This window comes from Silene latifolia, chromosome 4 (assembly GCF_048544455.1).
Source record: "Silene latifolia isolate original U9 population chromosome 4, ASM4854445v1, whole genome shotgun sequence".
Taxonomy (NCBI): Eukaryota; Viridiplantae; Streptophyta; class Magnoliopsida; order Caryophyllales; family Caryophyllaceae; genus Silene; species Silene latifolia.
In genome coordinates, this window is record NC_133529.1 from 3,293,761 (window position 1) to 3,311,036 (window position 17,276).

General features: G+C 36.5%; 2 protein-coding genes and 1 non-coding gene across 4 annotated transcripts; 1 reads left to right on the forward strand and 2 right to left on the reverse strand.

Moving 5' to 3' along the window:
* Positions 1 to 4,598: 4,598 nt before the first annotated feature.
* TRNAK-UUU (transfer RNA lysine (anticodon UUU)) lies at positions 4,599 to 4,671 on the reverse strand. The gene has a single exon. It is a non-coding gene; the product is annotated as a tRNA-Lys (tRNA).
* A 2,058-nt stretch (positions 4,672 to 6,729) lies between these two features.
* On the forward strand, positions 6,730 to 9,092 carry LOC141652589 (uncharacterized protein At5g48480). Its single transcript, XM_074460126.1, has 2 exons — positions 6,730 to 7,142; positions 8,623 to 9,092. Exons 1-2 carry the CDS (start codon positions 6,826 to 6,828, stop codon positions 8,852 to 8,854), a joined length of 549 nt encoding a protein of 182 aa, XP_074316227.1. The 5' UTR covers positions 6,730 to 6,825; the 3' UTR covers positions 8,855 to 9,092.
* Positions 9,093 to 12,602: 3,510 nt separating this feature from the next.
* On the reverse strand, positions 12,603 to 16,471 carry LOC141652588 (uncharacterized). Of its 2 annotated transcripts, none has more exons than XM_074460125.1 (4): positions 16,379 to 16,471; positions 15,666 to 15,899; positions 13,514 to 13,726; positions 12,603 to 12,950 (listed from the first exon to the last, which is right to left on the reverse strand). In XM_074460125.1, the coding sequence occupies exons 1-4, from the start codon at positions 16,382 to 16,384 to the stop codon at positions 12,900 to 12,902; spliced, it is 504 nt and encodes a 167-aa protein (XP_074316226.1). In that variant the 5' UTR covers positions 16,385 to 16,471; the 3' UTR covers positions 12,603 to 12,899. The 2 variants fall into 2 exon arrangements, with proteins under 2 accessions (XP_074316226.1, XP_074316225.1); XM_074460124.1 differs by having other exon boundaries at positions 13,514 to 13,729.
* Between the last annotated feature and the right edge of the window lie 805 nt (positions 16,472 to 17,276).

A 17,276-nucleotide genomic window follows, 5' to 3' on the forward strand; every position in this document is an offset into this window, starting at 1 on the left:
TACTTTGACAACCAATCCATACCCAAAATTACATCGAATTCCTCAAGGGGAAAACGAAGTAGGTTAGCGGGAAATAAGGTTCCCGAAATAGAGATAGGAATGTCGGAGAAAGTGAGGGAACAAGAGAACATCTCTCCGGAAGGTAAGGATATAGAAGTTTCCTCACTAGGAATAGGTTCAATGGCTAGCTTTTCGGAGAATTTGGAAGATATAAAAGATAAAGATGCGCCGGTATCAAATAAAATGAGGCAAGGTTGATCAAAAATTGAGAACATACCCGTGATGATATCGGGATGAGCGGCGGCTTCGGCTCGACTCATGACAAAGATGGTTCCTCTTGGCCTAGCATTTGGAGTAGGAGCATTCTTCTTTTCGGGGCAATCGGCAACACGATGTCCGGGCTTCTTACAATGAAAGCAAGTCAAGGGCTTGCCATAACATCCAACTCCGGGGTGTAGAGCTTGTCTACAATGGTAGCACTTACGGTCCTTCTCAAGTTCATTGGTTGGTGTGGGAACTTGTCCTCTAGATTCTTGAACTCTTGGTCCTTGTCCTCCATGGTCTTGCATCCTTGGCACAAACCTTCTCTTGTTGGCATAGTTGGAAGTAGAAGGCACAAATGGTCTCTTGCCATGAAAGGTAGAACGATAAGAATGAGAAGAGGAGTGGGTTTTGGAATCTTCTTCAATGGCCTTCAAAGAGCTTTCGGCCCAAATAGCATCATCATAGACTTCCACAAAGGTAGTTGAGCTTCTTCTCACCATGCTTTCCACCTTAGGATTCAACTTGTTCTTGTAGAAGTAGACACGATCCTCTTCATCTTTCACGAACTTGGAGGCATAATGAGCAAGTTCATTAAACTTGTCGGTGTAGGCTTGAATTGATAGCTTCCCTTGCTTGAATTCCATGAATTCCTTCAACCTTTGTTGCTTGAGCTCCTTAGGATAGAAGCGGGTTTCCACAAGTGACTTGAAGCGGCTCCAATCAAAGTTGGGGTCTTGAGTAGCGGTAGGACCGGTCAAAGTCCACCACCTATCGGCTTCCTTCACAAGAAAGTGAGAGGCTAACCTCACCTTGTCCTCCTCTCGGGCATCAAAGAGAGAGAAGTTCTTCTCCATATCACGAAACCATTCCGAGAGAGCAACGGGATCCACTTCACCACCATAGGTCTTAGCCTTGTTCCTTGCTAGTTGACTTGCAATCCACGCATAGCTTCCTTGACGGTTGGCTTCTTGTGTAGGGGGAGCAGGTTGAGCATTTTGTTGATTAGCAAGCACTTGGGTGAGGGCTTGCATGATCGCGTTTTCCACAACGGTTGGTCGTGCCATCTTCTTTGCACAAGAGTAAACAAGTTAGAACCTATCACAAAGCATACACAAAAAGGCTACCAACTTAGGTCCTTAATTCTACCCATCTCTCATTCATTATTCAAGGTCAAGTAAGAAATTTAAGTTGGGGTACACGTGTGTGCGTCGAGAGCAATATATGCTCTGATACCAACTGTGACACCCCTCGTTGAGGTAACTAAAAGTAACTAGTAAATCGTGGCGGAAACACGAGATTTTTAAAACTTTTAAGGCTTCTAATGAAGTCCAACGCGAGGCATCACCAACACGATAAATAAGTTTAGTTAGTTAAATTTAAGTTTACAACACAAGTCTATTTATTGGGGAAAAGATATCCCACGAATTAACATAAGTTCAAAAGTAGGTGAGTCTATCAAGTGATAACTAAATAAGGTCCGAGGTAAGAACTTGCTAGCTCACACGGTCTTCCCCACTTAAGCTTCATCACAAACCTGTCATTCATAATAAATATGAAAGCCACAGTCAGTGGGGAGTAACTCAGGGTCCTCCCAGCCACAATATGTCAAAATACAAGTAATTAGGAATTTAATTAAATAAACAAGCATGAGAGTAAATACTTACGGCATTACGAAAATCATGATTAGTGGGCATAAGAAAATAGGAATGGTAAAGCACAAATGAGAGAGGAATTATTAGGTCAAACTGTCACACATCAACTCGACTCAAATGTAAGACAATTACAAAGTATAGACTCAAACAAGACAACCCTCTAGACTCCAACCTCTTGGTAGGACGACGATCATAATACGGTCCTAGTCTAAACTCCGCCGGACTCTCGGGATGGACGACACCCGATTCGACAAACGATACCAAATCGTATCCAAGACTCGAAATATGGTACACCTAACCGTGCCCGAAAATCGAGTAACCTCAAGCGGAACCTTGTCACCTAACCGTGACCCCCGGTCCGAAGAGGCGGAAGGAAAAATAGCCCAACTCGGATACAATGGCACCTAACCGTGACCCAATGTCCGAGGGCAAATAAATAGGGAAAGTCGAGTAGTCTCACAATGTAAAACGTCACATTCGGGTCCGAACAAGAACCATAACCATTTTGCATGTTCATAACATTAATGAGTCTTAATGTAACTAATTATCGATAGGAAAGAAGATACATGCATAACTCAATCGTTATTAGAAGTCACAAGTGAAATAGAGCAAACAGGGGACTCCCAGTAGGGTGGTGTACCTGGCCAAGACGGCCACCTCTGGGACAACAAGCCAAAATCAAAATTTAAATAAAACTTACAAGTGCACTCCCAATGGTCAAGAGACGGCACGCGATCACCTACTGGGACTACAACCAAATTTCCAAAAACACATAAAACCTTCAGACTGCACTCCCAGTAGGTCACCATTCTTCAGTCACCCATTGCTAGGTCACCCTACTGGGAATACAGACAAATTTCCAAAAACACATAAAACCTTGAGTGTACTCCCGGTAGGTCACCATCATTGCTGGTCCCCGGTACTGAATACGACCAAAACTCAAAATCACCTAAAACCCTCGGTGTACTCCCAGTCGGTCAAGAGAGGCCGCCGGTCACCCGGCTGGGACTACAGCTTACTAAAATATGTCCAAAACTTACAGAATCTCCCACCGGTGCCAAGAGGCCACTGCCGATCACCCTACTGGGACTACAAACACACGGGTTCAATGCAAAACACTTCCAAACCATTTGAAACCAACAAAAATTGTTTCTCATCAATTGTTTACGTATCCTAGCATGATTCTAACTCGGAAAAACAACATATTTGAGCATGTGAATGGGTAATTTCGGATTCAAGAGATGTAGCATGAGATTTTCATCCAAACATGTGAGAATTGCAAACAAGCATGATATTCAACAACCAAATTAGCACCAATCATGAAAGATACAACTTCTAATATTCATATGAGATTATAACTACATAAAACCACACAATTTTAACATAAAAGTCGAGTAACCCATCACCGTTACCTTTTTGCACTTCAATCTTCTAAAGACTCGTCAATGATGTAGCTATCCTCCTCCGGGTTGTCCAAGTTCTCCCCTAAACACAAAAATAAAGGTATTAAGTCAAGAATCCACATCCTTGTAAGATGAGAATTTCGAAATAGAGAGAAAGATGACAACTTTCTTACTTAGAAAGAAAGGAAATGAGAAAAGGAAGAGAATGGCGCGAAAAGGAACGAGATTGGTGAAGAATTGAGTGAGATATTGTGATTTTAGGGTTAGTAAGGGAAGGTTCAACAATGGTGGAGTGGTTGTTGGGGGAATTTCAGAAATTAGAATGAGGGAGATGAAGTTGTGAGGGTTTAGTTGGGGGTTTTGTATAGAGAAAAGAGGAGGGAAAAGGCCCATGAGTCAAGTTAAGCCCAAAAACTCAAAACGAGTCGGTATCTACTAGAATTTTCGTCCCAAGTCTACTATAACTCGAGACGGAGAATAATATTATTAAAGTCTACACTATTATTACCGTTACACGGCTATGACGATATTTTATAAAAATAAGCTTTAAATAATAATTATTTAGTAAAAATTACTTAAAAGTTTATTTAAAAATATAAGGAAAGCGCGGGGTGTTACAACAACAACTTATCTTTTAAGTTTACTGACTTGAGCGTCGGAGTGAGTTCGCTCGGTCCAAAGCCGAGCCCTCAGTTTGTTCATCGTTTCAGGAGACCGAGAAGAGGATTCAAGCAAGGACATCATTCTACTAGCCACGAGTGGTAACAAATATCTGCTCTGGAATTACACCCGGAACAAACATTTAGTAATTAAACTTTAAATTAAGTGTTATAGTCTACAATTATTATATGTAGTATTAAGAGGTAAAAATTACATTATTTATATTTTCGTGTTGTATTTTCATATGGGTGGTGATGGAAAAAATTCTTAAATATAATACTCTTAACTAAATGATTAAGTTCAGACATAATATGAGCAAAATAAGTTTGACAATATATTTATAGAATCTAACACACATAAAATATATATGGTAGTCCAAAATATTTTACTGAATATATTTTTTATTTACTACAAAGGCCCAATATTTATATAGACTAACCAAAGTATTAGGGCCAATTTATAGGTGAAACGATTTGAGCGGAAAAATCTCAAGTTTCACCTATTCGTTTAGTAAATAGAGGATGTGTATGAAGTGGGACAGATGATCCTCACTGGGAAAAAAGACGGCGGCCATTTCCTAAATTGATTTCCAGGGGTGGCAAAATGTGGGGAAAAAAGACGCCGTCTGTGGGAATCGAACCCACGACCACATGGTTAAAAGCCATGCGCTCTACCAGCTGAGCTAAGACGGCTTGTTTGTTTTATCTTTATTTTTTCTTTTTCTTTGTTTATAATGTTTACAACGCCCATAGTCACAATCCTTATAAAGCTTAGGCCCTGTTTTTTCTAGTTTAATTTCATCTTATTTAAGTTCAATTCGGCTCAATTATTCAGTTTATTTCAGCTCAACTCCATTCAGTTCAACTAAGCTCTACTTAAATGAACTCTTACTTGAGTTTCATTCTCTTTAGCTCTCATTCAGTTCAATTAAGCTCATTTCAACTGAAAAAGAAAAGGCTTTAGTCCCTAGTCATAGAAAAAAAAGGGTGATTTCAAATTAGGGGTGTTGGTAGAAGAATTGACAATGCTTGAGACGTTCCAGAGACATGTTGTTGGTGAAATCGCTTTCATCGCTGTTGATTCATGCGACAAGTAGTTTATTGAATGATGTTTGACAATGCTTGCAACTTTGCTTGTGATAAGTATTCTACTAGTATCTCAAATTTTACCGGGCGAGGGTTAGGTGTAGGGTGGTGCCTAGATCAAGGAGGCTAGCGCACGGTAGGCATATTGTTGTGCTAGGGTGGTGGCTTAGTGAGTCGCACGTGGTGCTCATAAGAGTGTTGAAAGATGGGTCGTAATACAGAGGTGGGAAGGATAAAAAAGTGGTTGCATAGCGTGGTGGAGGATGGTGGCTGCAAGGTGGGCGAAGTGGTAGGGGAGGATGGATGTGCTAGGGGTGGGGGATTATGGCTATGGTGGTGGACAAGTGGGTAATGGATTAGTTTAATTCGATTCGGAATTCGTTGTTCGATTAGCTTGTTAGTAATTTGATCTAAGTTGTTAATTTGTCGGTTAGTTTAATTGGAGTGTTTAGGATGGAAGGAGTAATTAGATAATTCATTAATATTGTCGACGATTTGGAGTAATTTTGCCAACGATATTTAGCAATTGGGTTTATGGATTCATAAAAACTAGCACAGCCCAATCAAAACAATCACCAAGCCCAAACATTAAAACTAGCCGTTTCACAAAAAGTAGAGTACATCCCAGTCCCCAAGAAATAACCACAAATCAGCATTCACCACACCAAGTACTCCTCTGCAGTAAACCATGGTGTTAGGTGACCGGTCACCAGCATTTAAAAATACACACAACTATGAAGTTCAACAAAAGGACATGAGGGTAAACTCGTCATTTCATAACCCAACAAAATCTTTTCCCACAGAAACCTTTCAGCTTATCCGTTTCAAATTAAATAATGATATACTCGTACTACCTAGGAGGTTAAATTAGCCATTTTAAATAAACAAAGCGACTTATTTGTGACGGACATTATCCGTCACAAGTTTATGATTGATAGTGCCACTCTCACAATAAGGCAAATGAGAGGGTAAGTTGGAGAAATGGAGCACCCCATAGATAATGCCACTTGCATATTGTGAAAGGGCTTTATCCGTCACAAGCTTGTGACGGATAGAACCCGTCTTCAATGAGAATTTGTGTTAAACAAAATATACACACTTTTATTTACTAATATTTTTTTTTGTGTTTCAGTCAATAATTTACGTTTCTGTTTTCAATAGAGTATGTTTTACACTCTACTTTATTATTTAATAATATTAAAACCAATTCTCTCATTTTTTTAACTTTGTCTATTATGTAAACATTTCATGGAGATGGAGAGAATAGTTAATTTTTTTTCACCGATTAATTTTTCTCCATAATACCATGCGAAAGTAGTACACAATAAAATGACGTATCGTTATTCTAGTTTTAAATGACTGAATCCCTTTGAAATTAAATCGAAAAAATATACCATTTTATGATAAACGTGATTATTTATTGGAAAAATATTGCCATTAATATAAATTTTTTATCATTAAATAATCCCTTTTATCATAAAAAATATTGATATTCTTCTCCTTGAATTCAAATCGTCTTAAACAAGACTAACCGTAAAATAATACACTTCGTAAAATCCCTTTCCCAAGACAACAGAGAAGGGGCAAACTCGTCACTTAATAAAAAAGATCCCCACAAAATCCTTTCCCATAAAAACGGTTCACCTTCTCCGCTTCTATAAATATCCCCACTTCCCACCCACACTTCCTTCACCTCACTCTCATCCCCCTCACACAAAACTCTCCATCTTTCTCTCTCCTAGGGTTTCCAACTTCACAAAAATGGCCGCAGCAGAAGCACAAGAAGTCCAGAACGGAGCCGCCGCCGACAACGGCACCACCACCGTCACGACCGTCACACCTACGGCGGAGACCACGGCGGTGACATTCTCCTCTTTCAAGACACAGCTGGTTGTGGAAGCACCAAAGGCAGCAGATGCGGTGGCGTTCTACAAAGCTGCTTTCGGTGTCGAAGAAGTTAACCGTCTCATGCATCCAAAGAGGAAGGCTGAACAAGAACAACCTCTTGTTCTCTCTGCTGATCTCAAGCTTGCTTCTGCAATCTTCTCTGTTTCTGACTCCATTGATGAAACTCCTCTGTATGCTTCGTCTTCCTTCTTTCTCTCTCTTTACTTTTCCTGCTGATTTTTCCAATTTCCGTTATGTTCTTCGATTTTCGCTCCGTTAACCTTCATTTTCTGCTGCTTTTAGCATCGATTTCTCGTATATTTCCTTTTTGTGCGTTATTTATCGTTTTCCGCTAGTAGTGTTGCTATTTTGTGTTGATTTCATTTCGGTTTTTCGTTCTTTTTTTCGATTTGTGCGTTGTTCGTTGAGTTTTGCTTCTAGTATTGTATTTATTTCGTATTTTATTACTAATTCTGCTGCTGGTATTGTTATTCGGTTAGATTTATGTTTCCGTTGCGGCGATTTACCTTATTTTTTCTTGCATATTGTTATTATTAAGATTTTCTGCGTTGTTTTTCGATATTTTGTTAATACGTTCAGTAAATTGTACGGAACGAACATTAATTTTAGCGACTTTATTTTTCATTTTTTTGGTGAGGTTTGGTTGCTGTTAGGTTAGATTTTTCGGTTTCGGCAAATTAATTTTGCTGTTCGTGTTAATGATTTTATATGCCACAATAATCTCAATTTATCTACCTGGAGTAGTAACTGTTGATGTTTGCGAGTTCTTACGTGTTTTCTTTTCGTTGATTTTCTCTTGATTTTTTTTACAGGCTACGTTACTTATTATTTCTGCTTATTTTTTTTCTCTTAATGTGAACGGTTTAATAAGCGTTTTTGAATCTTCTGTGTTTTGCTGGTTTGAATTTCAAAAGTCCTTTTTGTAGTTGATAGATGTCTTTAATGTCATTATTACCCTCTTTTCCATCGTATTTTTATTTTATTTTTGTTTATTTCTACTTCGTGTCAAAATACTCTGGTAGAACAATTGTTCTATTATTTTATTTGCTAAATTGCTAAATTTTCAGTTGAGTTAGATACTTAGATCTAATTTTCTTCAGATCTGAGGTTGTTCATTAGTTCTTATCAAAGTAGCGAGGCTCGCTTGTGGCGTCTCGCATCCCCTATCCTGATTTAGGGAGTATTTAACATTATTTGAATTGATTGTGAGACGTCACAAGAATTTGTGAATGTAGTATTGATTCACTTCCTTTTCAATGTGGACATGCAATACAAATTTGCATACATAAATTTACAAAAATGTCTTTCTCAAGTTTGTTTTTGGTATTGATTCAACTCTTCTCTTTGTTATTCCCTTGTCTCGGTTATTTCTTTTTGGTTTTTTCATTTGAATGTCTCATTTATTTGCGTGGTCCTTTCATCAAATGTTTGTTTCGTCAAAGATAAATCATCTGGACTCATTGAATCTGAAATTTGTAATCATGCATCGCTTTTTAAGAACTCATTGCAAACCCTCCCTGCATTCTGTTTTTTCCTTTATGGCATTGTCTCTGTTTTCTGGACTGTATTATTTCTATTTGGTGCATTTACTCGCTGTAAATACATATTTTACCTCTTAATGGTTTCATATTATTTTCAACTAATTTATAGGGTGAAAAATGATGGAAATGGAGCTGCTAATGTTGTGTTTGCCCTGGAAGCGGAGGATGTCCAAGCTGCAGTGAACAAGGCTGTTGGAGCAGGAGCAGTTGCTGAAGGTGAAATCTCTGAAGTTGAAGGTGGAGGCCGTGTTGCCAAGCTCAAGGATCCTTATGGTTACCTCTGGGTTATCTCTTCTGTGGCCAAGGTCGTTTCTGAGGCCGCTGCTGATGCGCAAGCCTAATTTCGTGTCTTACTCTTCTGGTTTAATTCCTAAAGAACACTCTTAGTTGAGTTTCGTAGCAGTAATTAGTAATGTAGTAGTATCTGATGAACAAAACCGGTGGTTAGTGGTTGTCGATAAGCTAGCTAGCTTTCTGAGTACTTGACAGGGTATGGTAACTGAAACTGATGGATGGTTCATTTTGTTAATGATGCTTAATTGATGATGTTTAATGCCAGTATCATTTTGGATTTGGAAATTCGCCCTCTTCATTTCTTTATCGGTGATTGCTGTTTAATTTGCATGAGTAACTGTTCTTGACTTAATTTTGTGGTTTAGCATCTGGGAATTGACCACAGCACAATGTTACTAATTAGTTTGTGGGATAAATAGCTGAGGCTGTTGCATATATAGACCGGTATAATTCTCTACTCAATTTTGTGACGGTTTTTCTTAATTGATTATGTTAATGCCAGTTTCATTTATGGATTTTGGAATTTCTTTGGTATCTGGTTTATTTGCACGACTGTTATATATAGATCGGTACCATTCTCGAATCTATTTCGTGGCGATTTTTCTTAAAATTAGACTCTCTGTGTCTACAAGCGTCAAGCCTTTGTACATGGACCACTACACAATGTTGTTTAATCACTTAATTGTGTTGTGTATATAGTCCGATGCAATTCTCGACTCAATTTGGTGTTGGGGTTTCTTAAAATTGAGTCCTAGACCACAGCCCACAGGCCACAGCATATTGTTGTTTATAGTACCTTAATTGTGTAATTATTGGGGATAAGCCTACAATTTTATCTCTTAGCTTTGCATGTGCATCCCTGGTTTGTTATCTTTAAGTAGCTTCTTCTTTTAATTAATTACTGTTAATATTAATGATAATCAATGTTTCGTAGAGTGGAAAAGTTGTCTTGGAGAGTGTATCGTGTTTGTGTCAGTCCTATTTATTTAGTTAATCGATCAATTATTTTTTTAAATTAATTTATTTAATGATGATTACTTTTATAAAACCACGCGTTAATTTATTAGGGATTGCGAGGTCGATTTTTTTGTACTCTCGTCTTCTTTATATCCTCGTCTGTTTTTTTCCCGACCAAGCAGTGCCATAATTTGTTTTTTACTTGGTCATGCTTTTCTTGTCTCTCTTACTCTGGGGGTGAGTTGGATAAAGTACATACTATAACTTTGTTTATCCGTTTGAAAGGCATGGGGGATCCTTGGCTTATTCCGACCGACTATTCTTGCTTCTGATGGAAAGTGAACTGTGACGTTTCTCAACTACTTCGCTTTTCTTTAATTATTTTGACTAACATGAGATGTTACAAGCTTGAAACTTTATACGTTATCAATTAGACTCACCTCAGACTTTATACAATATCAATCAGACTCACCCCAGATTTTATTTTTACTTTACTTATTTTTTTGAGCTTATATAGGAAAAATTGAAAAACAAAAGAGTTACACTTGTTAATTATTAATTGGAAGAAATGCCTAGTGAGTAACTTAACTCTCGTTTCAAATAGAAGAAATTCCCTCATTGAGTTTTCCTTCCCTCAATTTCGATTTCACAAATTGTTCTATAAGACTATCTTATAACATAAGACCAACCCATAATCCAAAAGCCCAAAAAATTAACTTATAACTCACTTTTTAAATCAAATAACCAAAAGCCCAAAAAAAAAAATAGTTAATAAACTTTTTAAAAAAAGTTTTTAATTTTGATAACCTAAAGTTTTATATTAATAATTTGTATATTTAAATATGTTAGTTTTTATCATAAAATGTTGTGTTGTTAAAATATAAATTAAATAAAGTATTATCTTTGAGTTTCTCTCCTTTTGAGCCAATTCTATACTATAGGACGGTCCTATAGGAGAGTTGTTGTTTCGATTTATATCTCTCATCTAGAGGTCTGAAACGTGGCGGGCTAGCATAGCCTAACCCGGGCCCGTGGGGTGAAAATGGTGGCCCGGCCAACACATGGCCCGGTCAGGCCCGGGCCAGCATGGTCATTCCCTAGTGCCGGGCTAGTGTCACGGCTTCCTCAGCCTGGCCCGGTCCAAACAAAAAAAATACTCCCTCCAATTTTCTTTTATCTTCCCCTTTCTTTTGGGCACAAAAATTAAGAAAGGGGAAGAAAGAAGGAATAAAGTAGAATAAAGTATTGTAAGTTGTGAAATTTATAGGGAAGAGAAAATAATAAAGAATGAATAATGAATCGGTTTTTCTATCCTATGCCTAGTAGGCATATGATAAGAAAACAAAAAAGGAAATAATTAAATGATGTTTTTATGGGAACTTGCAATATTTCATTATTTTTACTTTTCTTTACAAGAAATACATTTATTTCTTTTCTTTTTTGTTTTCTTATCCTATGTCTAGTGGGCATAGGTTAGAAAAACCCATAATGAATAAAGAATAGATAAAGTAATGAGAGTTGTTGATTTTTTAGGAGAGAGAAATTATTAAAAAATGAATGAAACCTACCAAAAAAAAAGGAAAGAGGGAAGATAATCAAATTTGTGTGAAAAAGGAAAGAGAGAAAATAGGAAATTGGAGGGAGTATATATGAAGACCCAACCCGGCCCAGCACTGGCAAGCTACTCAGTTGACCCAATAATGGCCTGGCCCAACCCGGTCCTTATTTACTGTTGTGCTTGGGCCAATCTAAGTTGCCAAAGGTAAAGTAGAAAACACATGGGTCAAGACTAGTCAAACCTCAAGCCCAATCTAAGTTATGTTAATCTTGATGGGTCATAAATCATAATCGAATACTATCACATTGAGGCCTTATAAAGTGCCTGTATTATTACTCCGTATTTTAGATGGTTTTTTTTTTTTCTTTTTTTGGGTTCAACGAAGCGCGCACTTAGTCCATAATAATAGAGGGGAGGGGGAATCGAACCTGAGACCTATTGTCCAGGATACCTCAGTCTTAACCACTAGACTAAGACATCATTGGTCCGTATTTTAGATGGTGATACTTAGTAGCATGAGTAAGACACCTTAAAATATGTAGTAAAACTCGTAAAATATGATCGTACCAAATATACTCAATTGATTTAGTTTGGTGAATATTAAAAAACTTGACTACTAGGAAGATCAGACTAGATAATTGGCCTGCATTCTGCAGTGACATCTTCTAGCGTTTTTGATCGAAAAAAATGCCCTTGTTTTCGACTTTATCATTGACAGGAATGCACGATTTGCACAATCTAGGATGTTATATTGTTCTGTTTTAGTTTATGAGCATCAATGTCTAAGCTTTAGCTCTTAGTAAACTATACATTGAGACAAAACAGTCCATTTATCTCGGTATTGGAACTTATTAAGGTTTCCTGGCCTTTATATCCGATTAAGAAGACTTGTAGAACGAAAGAGATTTACAGAAACCGACGTGCTTAGTTAAATTTGATAATTGGATCCTTTTCACGTTTAGCTTAACATCGACTTTTAGTTGTACTTTGCTAAAAAACTAGACTTGTCAAACGGGTCAGGCAAACATTCAACTAAGATTAACCAAGTTTTTTTTTTTTTAATTGCAAGGCGAGTCAAAAACCGAAAATGATACTACAAAGCAAAAGGAAAAAGGCTCCCATATATCTTTAGTTTGCAATTCTTTTAGAGCCATATCCTTTCATCTTTTCAAGTAAATTTTCCAATCTTATGTTATAGCTTCACCAATCAATCATGCAAACAAACACATTTCATGCATACTTTAAGAGAATGAAAGTGAAAGGAGGTTTTGTTAGGCTTCTTTTAAAAAAGTTGCTCCAATTCAACTTCCACTTTCACAAAGCAAAATAGACCTTAATTTACAATAGGAAGACACACTCAAAGTCTTAATAAATCATAATTCAAGCCTTACATTTTCTCACCCTTTTTCACTAACTTTCCTCCTTTTTTTACAAAAGCCTATGTAGGGGGGGCATGAGTCGATATCGACTTAATGCACATAGTAACAATGTGCACCACCAGGTGTAGCTGTCTCATTTTTTGAATCTCGGCCATATTAACAAACCAACATAGGTCAAGTACTTGAGTCTTGGGGGATTTAAACGCAAGTTGGCTGCAAACAGCTTGAGAAAAGCCCAAATCCTCTCTTCTGCAAAATAATAGGCCCACAAAATTGAATTAAAACATGCAAAAGTGAAAAATAAATAGATTTTCCTTTTAGCTTTCACTACAAAAGATTTTAGCTTTCATTACAAAAGATGGGGTGGTGTAGAAAAGATAAATTTAATTAAAAGCTTTATATTGTGAAAGAGAAAAGGAAAAAAGAGAAGTAACTAACAAAAAAGAAAGTTTTCATTACATAAAAAGGGTCTCTTAACTATATAGTACATGCGATCAAACGGGTAGTAGAGGTTATCGCTCCCTAAGTTAGGAAAAATATCAATTTTTAGTTAACATTATCGACTTTTTAACATATCGTCACTGGTATGTAAGTTTAGCTACAGGCTAGGTTCTTTCTGTACTTGACACAGTTTCTTTTAGTTTAATATAATCGGTTTATTGTTGTTGTCAAAAAGAAAATTATCGACTTTTTGTTACTCTATTACGTTAATAATTTATACTCTCTGAATATAACGTAACCAATAAATACATACGGGTTTTGACGAAAAAATGTGACATTAAAATAGGTTAAAAAGAGAATTATAAAATTACCCTTTTAGGTTTAACATGGTAAAATTCAGTAGGAATTTGGTACAAATCTTGATCAACAGCCTTAGACTTCTTGTAAACATTTGGTTTATGATGAGGAGAAATAAAAGGACTTGGAGGTTCCTTTATGTCATATGAATATCCTCCCCATTCTTGCTTTTCCATTTCTTGTTGCTTTTTTCTACCTTTGACATTTTGATGATTTCCTCCTTTTCTCTGCTTTAATACAAGAATAATTAGTCTCCCTTACGATGGATCGATATATCAATTTTAACATTAAAACAGGTTAAATAATACTTTTCACTTGTATAGATAGAGCAAGTTTTTTTTTTTTTTTTTTTTTTGCTAATATCTCGGCATTCTGCCTTTGTTTATACTTTTTAACCCGTTTTAAATTTAAGACTGATACTCCAGTCATCCCGTGTTAAAAGAGAGTGAGATACAAGACACATTAATTACATCCCCAACCATTACAACAAATATAGATAAAGGAGATAAGATTAGCACAAGTGACCACTCCATAGACATAATTATTGAGCTTTTGTGATATATGTAATGTAAGAGTATATAATATTATATGATCATTATGTTGTTGCGCATGGGTCATCCTAATACTTAGCTTTTGAAACATAAGAGCATGCCACCATCAATACAACAACACTGAATTAGTGAGAAGTACCTAAAACTAAAGTAGCCTTTTGTGGCTTAGAGATCAACTATAACATTATCCTAGTGTCTCGAAGGCTCTAGTGACTAGTTTGTGACGATGTAAGAGACCGAACTTGTAAATTTATTTTAGTGCCTCAAGGACTCCAGTCAGTAGTCTATGACGATGTAAGAGACCGGAATATGTGAGTGACGTAATAATAATCACAAATTTTCATTAGTGACGGACACTTTTCGTCACAAGTTGCAGGTGGGAGAGCAAGAAGAGGAGCAAGTGTGAGAAGGGTTGTGAGACGTCACAAGCCTGATCTTTTGAATAATAATTGATCTAGATAGTTGTAAGCAAAAGACATTTTTGAGCCATGTTTTATTAAATTTCATCACAATTTAAATCCAAAAAAGAACACTTAAAACAAGCTATAATTGCATGCAATATTATTGCATGGATTTATGGAATCAGAATAAAAAGACAAATATTAGCTGCAAATAACATTTATGAGTCCTGACCACATCAACCCCCATTCAAAATTTAATAACTTTTCATAGGTCAACATTTTTTATCCAAAATTGTAGAAATAGCATTTACATTAGTAGCTCCTTTTAGTCATTATTGATAGTAATTTGCAAATTGTAGGAATTTAAGATCAAAATATCCAACAATGAAATGTTGTAGAAGTAGAATTTTCGATGCACAAATTCTCAAATAAGACAGTTTTACGTATATAACAGCCTTATAATAAACTTATATTATGTACTCCTTTCGTCCCGGTCAATTGTTGTTCTTTTGTTTTGACACAAAGACCAAGGAAAGAGGAATAGGCCAATTACTAAATGACAAGTGGAACAAATTGAGCGTGAATTATCAAATTGTTCATCAGTTCATTGTTAAAATAAAAAGGACAACAAATCATTGAGACACCCCAATAAGGAAAAGGACAACAAATGACCGGGACAGAGGGAGTATATCTTAATTAACAATATTACGGTCCTAGACCAACTTTCTTCAGGTTGGGTTGGTTTGAGTTATAATGCTACCTACCTATTGTAGATGGATATTAAAAATATTACGGTCCAAGACCAACTTTTTTTTTTGGTCTAAACCATCCGGTAATCCGAACCACATTGGGCTGACTAATCCGGATTTCGGGGCGTGTCCAAGGATTACGGTATTTAAACCCCTCCCAATCGCAGTTGTGGGGGATCGATCCTGCGCCTACCTACCAAGTCAGCAACCCACGCTACCATCGCTAACCAACTATTGGTCCAAGACCAACTTTCTTAACGTCTATGAAAACAACTTTATAATAACTTATATACCTCATTTAATCGTATCAATAAATGAGTTGTATACGGCTACTATTATGACGGTCATGAAACGGTCCAAGACAGCAAGACCAAATTTCTTGCATTAGAAAAATCATGAACTTGTGTAGGAAATAATTCATCAAAAACATCTAAACTAAGAAACTGAAATATGACAGATGCGTACCATACGACGAGGAACGACGATGACAGCAGGAGTAACGACGTCGTTTTGGTACAAATCACCAGCAACATACAAATCTCTGTCTTCAGCTTCAGAATTATAACTGCCATAACGAACTAACGACCCAACTGCAGTAACTTGTCTTGCACTCTCAAAACATTGTGTGTATGGCAATTCATCATTTCCATTATAATCCCAACTTCCAAATGCTGGTACATGATAATTCCACCTATATTCCTGTAATTAATCAACAAAGTTAAAACGTAAACTATTCACTGAAACATCCAAATAAGAAAAACATAAACTATAAAAACGCGACCGATTGGGCAGAGCCAGGATTTTCAATTAGGGCAGTGGCAGAGCCAGGATTTGCTGTTAGGGGACGAAAATTTCAACGGGATAAAAGGGTAATGTCATAAAATAAACATAAAAAAAATCGAAAATTTAACTAAAAATTTCAATTTTTTCATTTTTCAGCAACGGGAGAGCGCCCTGCTAGCCCCCTCGCTCCACCCTTGGTTAGGGTGGGTTGGAAATTTCAACGGGGGCGAACGAGCAATGGTAAAGTTAAAAAAAGCTCGAAGATTTTAACTAAAACTTTCGAATTTTTCAATATCCAGCAAGGACGAGCGTCCCAGTTAGCCCCCTAAATCCACCACTGCGATCGAGAATATAATACAAGTAAATTAAACACAAGAATAAGGAGCAAAACTTACATCCATGTTGATTTAATTTGTGTGTTGTATGTAATATTTTGTGTTATTAATATGAATATAATGTTACTAATGTTAATAAGTTTAGGGATTGTGTTATATAAGGAGGATGGGGAACATGTGGGGACAAAGTAAATGAAAGTGAAAGAGACAAGAGATGAATAAAAGTAGAAAAATAAGGTGTGAGTCTTGTTTGCTTTTTGTTTACTTTGTAAAAAGATTGTTTTTTTCTTAAGGTTTACTGAAGTTTTCTTCTATTTAAGTTAAATTATTTAAGTCACTTTGCTTTCAATTTAAGCTTTTTCATGCTGGAGATGAAGATGAACAGAGGAATATGGGCCTGCTCTTGTTTGTGTTTTTTTGTTGGTATTAGTATATTCTAATGATTCTATTATGGTCGTATTTGATTGCGGTATCGGTTGTGATTGCGTTACCGGTTTTGAATTGTGGTTTTGTACTTTGGCGCGGTGGTAATGTGGCATGTCCATTGTCGCGGTTGATTGGGTATTGTTCTACATCGGTTATATAAGTTGTTTCGGTCTAGCATTGCCTTTGAGCCTTGTATGAGTAAGTGTGAACATATATATCGTATTTTGACTGGATCACTGAAAAGGTCTTAACCTAGTGAAAAGTATGTACAAGCAAAAGTATCGGTGTGAAAAGTTGAAATTCCTCTAAGATGTGGCTTATACATCGTATTACACCCTCTATTCAACTCAAACCTCCCGTTTAATTACCTTTTTCACGTATATCAATGCACATATTATTTCATTGATATTTTTCATTTTGTTTTTGTAAACACGAAAATAGAACAGATAATCCATACTCAATAATATTAGACAAAAATCTTGAGATTAACGTCCTATTCTTGAGGACTTAATTTCAGCTATCTCATCTATTA

Bases quoted from the DNA above. Each gene is read 5' to 3' on its own strand.
- LOC141652588 (XM_074460124.1), bottom strand. The intron at 13,730-15,665 runs GTACGCATCTGT...CTTGTATTAAAG, and splicing joins TCGTCGTTCCTCGTCGTATG to CAGAGAAAAGGAGGAAATCA. The intron at 12,951-13,513 runs GTAATTTTATAA...ATTATTTTGCAG, and splicing joins ACCATGTTAAACCTAAAAGG to AAGAGAGGATTTGGGCTTTT.
- LOC141652589 (XM_074460126.1), top strand. From the start codon at position 6,826: ATGGCCGCAGCAGAAGCACAAGAAGTCCAGAACGGAGCCGCCGCCGAC. The intron at 7,143-8,622 runs GTATGCTTCGTC...ACTAATTTATAG, and splicing joins TCCATTGATGAAACTCCTCT to GGTGAAAAATGATGGAAATG.